This window comes from Typha latifolia, chromosome 13 (genome assembly GCF_019914945.1).
Source record: "Typha latifolia isolate L0001 chromosome 13, TyphaL0001v2, whole genome shotgun sequence".
Taxonomy (NCBI): Eukaryota; Viridiplantae; Streptophyta; class Magnoliopsida; order Poales; family Typhaceae; genus Typha; species Typha latifolia.
Genome location: NC_133098.1, coordinates 4920353 through 4931486, shown reverse-complemented (window position 1 = coordinate 4931486; position 11134 = coordinate 4920353). Strand labels below are relative to the sequence as shown.

General features: G+C 38.6%; 1 protein-coding gene across 1 annotated transcript; it reads right to left on the bottom strand.

Annotated features, from left to right (window-relative positions):
* Nucleotides 1-565: 565 nt before the first annotated feature.
* On the bottom strand, nucleotides 566-6049 carry LOC140799588 (probable monogalactosyldiacylglycerol synthase 3, chloroplastic). Its single transcript, XM_073153966.1, has 8 exons — nucleotides 5458-6049; nucleotides 4717-4889; nucleotides 3362-3523; nucleotides 3117-3258; nucleotides 2812-3036; nucleotides 2617-2679; nucleotides 2459-2533; nucleotides 566-1288 (listed from the first exon to the last, which is right to left on the bottom strand). Exons 1-8 carry the CDS (start codon nucleotides 5797-5799, stop codon nucleotides 1028-1030), a joined length of 1443 nt encoding a protein of 480 aa, XP_073010067.1. The 5' UTR covers nucleotides 5800-6049; the 3' UTR covers nucleotides 566-1027.
* Nucleotides 6050-11134: the final 5085 nt, after the last annotated feature.

The following is an 11134-nucleotide window of genomic DNA, read 5'->3' as shown; positions in this document are numbered from 1 at the left end:
CTTTAATTTAAGGCGGCATTTGTGAATATTTTTCTTAGTTCAGAAGGGAGTGTGTATAGATGATAAAAAGTTTAAATTGTGTATGTAAAACCTAAATAGTTCATGGAGTCTAAAATTTAAGTATTCCACAAAGTCAAGCAAAAAAAAGAGTAATTCTGCAAAATTAGCAACTACTTTATTTCTTCTCCTGCAAGTGGCCCTTCTTTTAACTTGTTGGAAAAATAGGGAAAAAAGAGTTACTGATCAATAATATGCTCTTCAAACATAGTCTAACAAATAGAGCTGTCAAAATAACCAAGCCATGGAGCTCTGCAAGATTTTTGGCTCAAATTTAAATAAGCCAACCTTGATGAGGATTACTCTTAATATATCATTTTTCTGACTAAAATGTTTTTTTCCCTACCCTCAGTTTACATTTGCAAAAAAAGGAAGAAATGATGGGCACTTCCATGAGAAATGTAGAATTTATCTGAGAATATTCTTTATAAAAAAAAGTGTAAACGTCTGCATATATACCTGGATAAAGAAAAGTCTACATATAAATTATATATAAAAAGAAAGAACATAGTCAACAGTGTCCTCATATCTTCATTCTCCCAGCATTTTTCATTTCACATACATCACTTTTGAAAAGTACAAACTTTAGATACTGCAACATATATACATATACAACCAATCTGCATACACAAAAATCTAGCAACCATGCCATAAAATTTGAATCGACCAAGAACTTACAATCAATTGAGGACATTTTTGAGTTAAAGAATGATAGTTTCAAACTAAAAAACAAGTAAATATGAAACAAAAACAGATACCAATCAGAATAGAAGACTAGCACTAAGAAACAATAGTTGAAGCAGACCTGTGTAGTTGAGTCCCACTATTGTGCCAGATGACATGGAATCAAAGTGCAAGTTAACTACCCTGCTTGGATTTTTACGGGAACTTCACCGGGCAAAAACAACCACTCTCAAGGTCAAAGAATGTCAATCCTAGCTGTACATGCAAAAGTTCGATTAATTGGCTGCTATATTGGCTGGTAAAATGATGAAGTGAGGGAGTAGGAGATGCGAGACATGGGTCCTTGTTGCTCAGCAAGCTCATGGATGTCCTTAACAATGTCAAACACTGCATTGGGTTGCGCAAGTTTCAGAGCATTCTGTGACATCAATTTTAGTTCATCAGATTCAGACCCAAACCAGCGGGCAACTAGTTGAGCCGTCTCTTTTGAACTTTTGGAGAACACTCCCGCTCCGCTGTCAACAACATAAGGGACATTCCCAACTTCCTATGAGACACAACACAAAAATAATTTAGATCATGTTTGCCCCACCTTCACAAGGATAAGTAGTGATATTTTATCACGAAGCAGTGAGTGAGAAATCGAAAAAATTATAGGATGGTAACCTATTGCACATGACTGCTACAAACATTCAGAACATTCACTAGTGCATAGAGCTCACACTGTGCAGACCACCAAAATCAAGCATCTTGCTGACAGAATTGGTGTGAACAGCTCCATGAGTAAGTTATATAAAATGTTCATACCCAGATGGTTTTATAACTTTTCTCTAGAGGTATCAGGATTCAACGTTTCTCTATCAGACACCAAAATGATGGATGTGCATGTCAAATTCTATATAGATGCTTAGAGGTGAATAAATTTAGGATTAGTTATATTTTACTCTCTTGTGGTTTGGCTCAATTTTATAAAGCCCCCATGTATTTTTAACTTTAGCACTTAACACCTCTATATGGTTTTGACTAAAGTGCAATCGTATATTTTTCGTCATATTTGTCCACCCTAGATGTCGAATTTAAAAATCCCCATTAGATAGAAAGTTGTAAAAAATTGGATATACTTTTCCATGCATTTAAAATAATACTGATAGGATTTAAGATGATAAAGATATGACAAAAGCATACATATTTTTTAATATATTTATTATATCTTTATTATTTAAAATCTGATCGGTATTATTTTAATAATTTGAAAGCCTATCCAATTCTCTACAATTTTTTCTCTAATAAGAATTTTCAAATTTGACCTCTAATAATGATTACATACGATGGAAAAAAAAAACTTTAATTAAGACTACATGAGGGTTAAGTGCTTAAGTTGAAAATATATGTAGGCTTTGTAAAATTAAACCAAACCATAAGAGGGTAAAATACAATTTTCCTATTAAATTATTATATGCCAAAATGGCAAACTATTCAGAAGTCCGTGTTAGATGGAGAATTGGTCCATTAGGAAAGCATCTCTCTAACTAAATGCCATAGCTGCTCAATGCAAATATCATCAGTAAGTTTGGTCTTGCAATAGGTTAATCTCCACTTTTATTTGTGTGAATTATGCAAATATATGGTCCGCAAAGAACATGATCATGCTTTCAAGTTTCAATGGCTTCATAGAGTTAGAAACTAATAAGTCTACGTATAGCTTCCGAGCACAAACCTGCCCAGGGATAAAGTCATTAAGGATAATGGGAAGCCCTCTTATCAATGCTTCAGCTATGGTACCTGGTCCTGCCTATTGGTATTGATAAAAAAGGAAAATATCAGCATGGTACTTGTAACAGAAATTGGAAAATAACAACTCAAAGATGAAGATACCTTTGTTATAATGCAGTCGCAGGCTCCCATCCATTTTTCCATCTGAGTAACAAATCCCTTAATCTGCCGTAACAAAAAAAAATGCATCTTTTGAATGAGAAAGATAATAACTATCATTTAAATGACATTGAAGTAAATACAATTAGCCAGTCCTACAAACTACAGAAGTGATATGAACTGTCAGCATTTCCACACCTTCACAGGGATTTTCCACTGAATAGCCTCTAGTGTGGAGCTTAAATTTTTATTACGGCCACAAACTACAATAAGCTGCCCAATTGGTTTACCAAGCTCATGATTGAACAATGATTCACCAAGGGCCTTTGCAGTCTTCTTGACAGGACCCATTCCCTCACCACCTCCCATTAGTAATACTGCAGGCAAATCAGGATCCATCTCAAGTTCTTTTCTCAAGTCCTCCTGCTTAGATGTAGAAAAAAAAAAAGATGAATTACAGATTGAACCAGATATTGCAGGTAAAGGTTAGTAATGGTTCGGACCTTGACAAGAACTGCACAGCAGAAGGATGGTCGAATGGGCAAACCAAAGACACGAATTTGTGAAGGCTGAAGATTCTCAATCAGCGCCCTCTTTGAAACTTCTTCAGACGGGCAGTAGCATCTATTGACATCGTTGTGGAACCTGAACAGATTTTTCTATTAATTAAATGTCATAAGCATAGAACATTCCTCCCCAATGCTATATGGAATGTCACTTGAATTTCTCAGCAAATGATTAAGCTTACCATGTAGGATGGCAAGTATTGAGGTCTGTGATAACAGTGACAAAAAGCACTCTACTCTGAAGGCCCTGCCATTTCAGAACCCACAAAGGAATGTGCTGCATAAGGGGATGAACGCTAATTATGATATCAGGCTTGTACTTCTTTAGACCAGCCTCAACCTTCCTTCAGCAGAAAAATTAAGTCAGTCAGAACAAAGTTACAAACAAAATCCCATGTCAAACTTATGGTGAATAGATTTACCATTAGAAAAAAAATTCTACAACCCTAGCCTAAACAGTCTGTATCAAAATCCTGCATATTTATATCACAGTACCAGAATACCAGCAATCAAATGACTTTCATATCCATACATTCTAACCATAATATAGAAAGCGATGACATGGTAAACTAATGAGATAGCTTATCATGTCAGGTAATTTTTTCAATCTTCCAGAAGCTGACAATTAAGGAAGCTATATCAGTCCCCAAGGGATAAAAAAGCTCGCCTTGAGTTTGCTCATCTATTAAATGACCTGAGCTTAAGCTTGATTTTCGATCTTGTTTAATAAATGAGCTGATCTTGACCTAGCCTCGGGTAGGTTGAGATTGTTTCGAATTAGCTCTGTATGTCATTTAGATAAATACTATATAAATGACCTGAGCTTGAGCTTGATTTTCGATCTTGTTTAATAAATGAGCTGATCTTGACCTAGCCTCGGGTAGCTTGAGATTGTTTCGAATTAGCTCTGTATGTCATTTAGATAAATACTATATATATTGTATACCATTTGAGGCTCGTTTAAGAATGGTTGGCAAGCGCAGTTGGTTCTCTCCTCCCTTCAGTTCTATAGATGGTCAACGGTTCAAGTAGCAAGTTGTTCCATTTTAGTAATTTCATGCAAACTTTACGTCACACATCAGAAAGTGTTTATTAATTTCCTCCACTAGTTTAGGTGCAGCTATTTAGCTTAGAAAGCAGTGAAAGCATTCAAATATTTTGGTAACTTGAGCTAGATGAACTGAGATGAGCTCGGGCCAGCACTTACAGGCTTGGCGAAGTGCAAGCTGGACAACTAGTAATATTGAGCTGAACTGGAGCCAGGCTTAGCAAAACTCAAGCTCTGTTCGTTTACACCCTACATACTACAGCAACATTTTACTTTATTATATATTAGATTCAAGAACCAGTACACAGGTTTAAGAAAGTATAATAGTTTGGAAAGCATAATATAGTTTCTTTCTTTCTGATTCAATTCCTTATCGACTAATAAATAACTATTAAAACAACATATTCTTCAAGAGGGGCCTGCAGCTTCTTGTATTTGTCAATACAATCACCAGAAAAGAGAAGGAAACAACATAGGAAAAATCCATACTTGGCATAGAAGGCTGCTAGGGCAGCAAGGTAGAAGCAATGGACCCATCGGGGAGAGGTGGTGTGGAAGGCCACCTTCCAGAGCTGGACATGCTTCACCATGAACTTATAGGATCTCTCCATGTTGTTTAACGGCCATCCTGCGTGATCTTTGCACAAATCTTGAACAAATACCTGCAAATTTTAAAGTAAATTTCTGAGTGTGGCAATTTGAACAAATTCCAGATACCATTCTCTGATACTTGCACGAGAAACATTTTACAAATGCTTGACGAAGTAAGGAGAGAGAAGGAGGAGCGAACTGAGCTCCCCGAATTCAATTACCCCAATAATATAATGTTTACTCTATGCGCATATAAGATAGTAAAAGAATACAAGAGAGAGAGAGAGAGAGGAAACAACTGGTGGGTAACAAGAAATGCAAATGGGAAAGCAGCATAAAATTCAAATGTTCCGACGAAATCTGAGATCAAGAAATAAGAGCCTGATAAGATGTAAGAAATGGAGTGAATCTAAGCTCCCCAAACGTAGATTGCTAAAATTTTGCTAAACAAATCAACTCACCAAATCTGAGAAAATAAACCACATTCGCTCATAGAAAAAGAAGGGAAAAAAAATTCCATAGCGAACAAAATCCCAATAAGGGAGCCAACTTTACATCCAAAAATCCATAACGACCCAAAAGTCGAAGAATCTAAATAATAGAACCCAGAAAAAGAAACCACAAATCGCGCGCACCCACCTTATATTCGTCTCCATATTGGATCCGGAACGAATCACGGATCGCCTCCGCAGACGCACGATGCCCACCTCCAGTATCACTCATCAAGATCAACACGTTCTTGGTCCGCTCGGCCCCGATCTGGACGAGCTCCATGGTCCCCTCCTCCTCTTCCCAAAACCCCAACTCGTCGTCGTCATCGATTACGCCGTCGACTCCAAGACCCGCCTCTCCACCATACGACAAGCTCTTCTTTAGCCTCTTCTTCTTCTTGTACTCCTCCTGCAGTTGCTTGTAAGCGAGGACGCTCTGCAGCACCGTGTCGGTTATCGACCTCCGCGGTGAGTCTACCGTCACCACCATGGTCTCTCTCGCCTCTCTCTCTCTCTCCTCCGCTCTTTCTCTCTCCAATGTGGACGAGAAGAGGAAGAGAGGCGAAGGGGGGGCGGGAGAGAGGAGAGGACGGAGGGGCTATATGTTTTGGTAATTGAAAACAACGGTCGGGAGTGACGGAATCCGAGCTGGCAAAGCGAATACCAGGAAGACGACTTGGAGAGAGAGCGAGAGAGAGAGAGAGAGGTGCGGAAGGTATTATTAGACTCCGAATAATTCCGGAATATATTTTTTCATAAGGAAATTTATAAAAAGAAGGCTCTCTACTTTGCCTTTACTTATTTATTTATTTTAATTAAAAAGAGAGTTGGTAAGCTAGCTAAGATTTAATTAGTCATCCTTGAGTTCAAATTACCAGATTAATTAAACTCCAGGGTGATGAGTACACATCCCCACGAAACCTAGAACCACGTTAGCTCAATCGATTATCTTATTATAAACTCTGTATGCATGCACAAAGAAAAAGAAAAAGAAAATAAAATGGTGCAATAATAGTTTTGATTGCAAATGATATCACAGATAGATCAATAGATATTGTTAGGTTTGTTGAATGCATCTATAATAATGGTAGAATCTCTTTCAACAATGATGTGAGTGTATTTATAGAGGACAGCAGTAGATAGAGCCTTGAGGAGCACTTAGGCCTCCACTTCAAGGGCCGAGCACACCTTGACAGGCCCAACAATGATATGGAGAAGTTTAGTCTCGTCGTCTCTTACAATGACCCCAACTCCTCCAGTTTTATCAAGAAAGTCCCACCGCCTGTCAAAGTTAAGTTTCACGTATCCATTTGTCGAGGGATTCTATTCCAACCGTTCCCTCCCAGTGGTAATCGGATGCTCAACTTCTCCCCTATCATAGTAGTATTCAATGGCCATTTGAAGAGCCATCCAAGTTGTATGCTCAGGCTTGCCTTTAAACTCTTTGAAACACCATTTGTTCTATGCTTTCCAAACCATCCAAATGTTGGTGGCCATAATAGCCTTGAATTTCTCTTGGTTCCTACCTAAGTGACCCAGTTATAATTTAACCAATTGTAGTCCCAAGTGAAAAAGAAACTCTTGGGTTATGGGCAATGACCTCCCGCACGTTTCATGGCATATCGACAATTATAGAGGTGATGACCACACTCTCTTCTCATAGGCACACATTGGACAAGAATATGTTTTCTTTATTTTGGTTTTTCTTAATGTTTATTATTTCCCTCGGATTGCTTCGGATCACTGTCCTATCTTTATATCTCTAGATATTTTTAATAAGCCCGAACACAAGCCTTTTTTGTTTGAATGATTTTTGTTTGATTTCTAGGAGGTCGCCGAGATAGTGGAGAAGTTGTGCCAATCGAGCCACTAGACTAAATCTCTAATGGAGATTTTCCTCTTGAACCTCCCCTGTGTTTCTCGTAATCTTTTCACCTGGAATTATTTGGGCCTCAGCCGCCTGGAAGATATCTTGGCTAAGGTCCAGGCTGCCATTTGTGAGCTTGATCTCAAAGAATCACTCTCCCCCTTCCTTGAGAGGGAGAGAAGAGACCTAGCTTACCTCAACAGAAGGTGTGGCAAAGTAAGGCTAGGGTCAATTGGATCGACAATGATGATTCTAATTCTCAGTTTTTTAGCTTTCAGCTAAAATTTGTGCTAAAAACATATGACCATACTATATTCGTATTACTAAGGTTTTTGTTGAGTATTACTCAATTTTTTGGTCGTTGGAGGTTCCTACTAATTCTGGTCCTACCCTTTTGTCTTAGCCTTTCCTACTCGCCTTGAATTTGGACTACTATGATGAGATCCTCAAGCCTTTTGGGATGGATGAGGTGAGGCCGGTTGTTAATTCTATGCCGATAGGTAAGGCCCTTGGTAACTAATGGTTGTCAAGCATAATTCTGGTCGATCTCCCTCTGTAACATGGCCTATCGTACTTTAGCTAAGGTTCTGGTTAAAAGAACATTACTTGTTTGGGATTATTACCTCTCGGCAGTTCGCCTTTGTGGCTGAGAGGCGCATTCACGATAATATTTTTCTTACTTAGGAAATTATTCATTCTGTGCACAAGTACTCTAGTTCGAATGATTACATTGTTCTCAAAATTGATTTTGAAAAAACTTATGATAGAATCTCCTGAATGCTCTTAACTATATAAAATTTTCTTTAAAATTTATTAATTAGATTAGAGTTTGCTTGTCTTCGGTCTCTTTCGCGGCCATGATCAACGTGTCCCCCTTTCAATGGTTCATTGTCTATAAGGGTATTCATTGTATCTGTTTATTATTGTTACTCAAGTTTTTACTGCAATTCTTAATGATGCGATTGACTGTGGTACAGTTCACCTTTTTAAGATAGATAATTTTGTGTTCAATTATCTTATATATGCTGATGACCTCATGGTTATCATTGGAGTTGATTCTATTTCTTGCTTTTTGTTGATAAAGGTTTTTAATTAGTACAAATTGCTTACTAATCTTAAAATCAATATGTTTAAATCTGAGTTTTTTCTCCCTCCTAATATTGACCCTTCCATCTCTATCGATCTCCTTAACATTTTAGCCATTCCGTAGGGGTACTTATCCTTTTAAGTATCAATTCTATACCAGTCCACCTTCTATCGTATTGCTAAATTGACTAGAAACTTCCTCTAAGATAAAGGCAATGGCTAGAGAGGGCTCTACCTCATTGGCTGGGATAAGGTCACCTACCGTAAGGCTGATGGAGGCCTTACTATCAAGGACATTAGGGTGGTCTGCCTTGCTCTCATGGGCAAGAGGATCCTAGCTCTCCTTAATTCTGATGACTTCTTGTAGGTTAGGTTGGTTCAAGCCAAGTATGGCGCTCCTCACCCCCAGAAGGGTAATTACTCTAGTAATTCAGCCAACATTTGGAGACTCATTACCAATGTCCTCACCCACACTTGGGCCAGGTTCAAAAAAGTGAATTCGGGATGGGATGTCCATGGTATTGGCTACAGATTCATGGATCAGCCCTGCTTCTCTCAGTAAGTAGCCTATGTTTTTGAACACCAAATTGCTGGCCACGTAGCCTAACATCTCTGACATCATCTGGGCCAAGGCTCAGAATGAGGAGCTTTTTATCTATTTGGCCCGTCTCTTAGTGAGTGCATTTTGAATATCAATATCCCCATCAAAGGTGACATTGACTATTGAATCTGGGCTCCCTATCCTTCGCGCCAGGCCTCGGCCAAGTCAGCATACCATTTCTTGTGATTCTCAGAGGAACCCCCTCTTAAGAAATGGAAAGGGTCACTTTTGTGGCTCCTACATGTCCCTCTGAAAGTCAAGAAGTTCCTATGGAAATGTTAATTGGAACTGACTCCAACTTGACCAAATTTAGCCAAGCTTGGATTAGGTTTCGATCGGAGCTATGAGACTTATGATGCATGGATCTGTGGCTCATCTTTTCTTTACTTGCTCCTTTGCTCAAGCCATGTGGGTTGAACTCAAGGTTCTTTGGCCCATTGGGCTACCGGACCTAGCTTGGGTTGATGGCTCCTGGCTCCTTGAGTTTAGCTTGCTGCCTAAGAGCTCTCGTGCCTTATTTTTAGCTGTCATTGGGGGTTATGTTATAGAATATCTAGAAACACCGTAACAATTTCCTATTCAGCTCTACCTGTGAGGTTACTAGTATCATTTGGGATCAAACGATCGTGCTTGCTTATGAATACCACAAAATTCTCTCCTCTCCTAGTAATGGGCCCTTAGCCCCAGCTTGCCTCATCCGTTGGGAGCCACCCTCGTCGGGCTTCCTCAAACTCAGTACAGATGGCTCCTTTTTGGGTTCTAACGAGCCTAAAGGGGGCCTTCATCTTGTGCACCTCACTAGGTTCCTTGATTTGTGTGGGTTGTCGGCATGGTGTCCTCCATTCAACATTAGCTACGGAAGCTGTTAGTATTTATGAGGCTCTCTACTTCATTCACCACTATGGAATTACTCACCTTATAATAGAAATTGACTCTATTTTGCTCGTCAACATTTTGAAGGGCCACCACCCGACTTTTTGGGCATCTGCTGCTATCATTCATGATTGCCCTGTACTTTTTATCTAATTTTATTTTTTTTGTTTATCAACCATATCTATTGCAAGACTAATCAATCAACTGATTGACTCGCAAATTATGATAGAAATTTGGCTCTCAGCTGCACCTAGGAGTGTTTTCTCCCTCTCTCCTTTGTGCCTCCTTTGGCTGTTGACGTCAATGGTGTTACTATACTAAAGGAGCTAATTGATTATTTTCCTCCTTTCTTTAAAAAAAAAAGAACTCTTTTATTCTTAATTTAGGTGGTGGGGTTGCTCTAGCAATTTGGCATCTCTTATGAAATGTACTAATGCCAAGACAAAGGAGGACCGGTACGTGTAAACAAACGGTATGCCTGACGGGAAAACGGATTGTAAAAAAATCATATTCTTATTGCAATCAGGATAATAATGCTAGACGATTTCAATCAAAATTCTATATTGCAAACTACACTCAAGGGAGCTTTTGTCTATTAAAGAATACTCTTCATGTTTTATTAATTTGTGGATTGAATACTCCGACATTGTGTATGCCAAAGTACCCACTGAATTCCTATTTGCTATTCAGCAAATCCCAAAGAAATTGTGTCCAAATTTTAAAACTGTTCGTTTAATGTAACGAGCCAATCTCCTTCACCATCTCTAGATACTTGTTTGAGTGAACTTCTGCGAGAGGAGCAGTGCTCCATTACACAAACGACTAATAGAAGACTTCCAGTTGGGAAGCAAAGTCAAGAGTCAAAAAAATATTAAATGCTACAGTTGTAAGGAGCTTGACCACATTGCAACTCACTATCAAAAGGAAAATTTTGCGATTACTGTAGAGAGAAAGGGTAGCTCGTTGCAACTTGTCCAACGAGGCCACAAATAGATATCAGAGAGCATTTCAAGCCATAGTTAGTAATCCAACTACTAGTGATTTCGTGGATTCTTCACATCTTTCTTCTTCTACAGTTACCTTTTCAGGTTCTCTTAACACCTGGAATAGTTTAGCAGATGATCTTAATCTTCTTTTTCAGCAATTGGACTTACAGGTAAAACTCAATTTTCCACTTGCATCAAGACCTTAATATTAGATTCAGGAAGGGAATATATGTCTCATGAGTCTCATGAGTTCCAAACTTTTCTCCAACAAAACGAAAAAGTATTCCAATGGGGTTTGTACGATTTTTTTTTATCATTTATGAGCCCAAAGGCTAGTTATAGGCTGGACAAAGAGCTAACTCTCCTTAGATGCAGAGGCACTTAGGCTCCACCAAACTTTTAGCTGCCTAGC

What these genes read in the sequence shown, in the direction of transcription:
- LOC140799588 (XM_073153966.1), bottom strand. Translation starts at nt 5,799, where the DNA reads ATGGTGGTGACGGTAGACTCACCGCGGAGGTCGATAACCGACACGGTG. An exon ending in CTAGCAGCCTTCTATGCCAA is followed by an intron (nt 3,524 to 4,716) that starts GTATGGATTTTT and finishes TTTCTGCTGAAG; the next exon opens with GAAGGTTGAGGCTGGTCTAA. An exon ending in ATGACTTTATCCCTGGGCAG is followed by an intron (nt 1,289 to 2,458) that starts GTTTGTGCTCGG and finishes TGTGTCTCATAG; the next exon opens with GAAGTTGGGAATGTCCCTTA.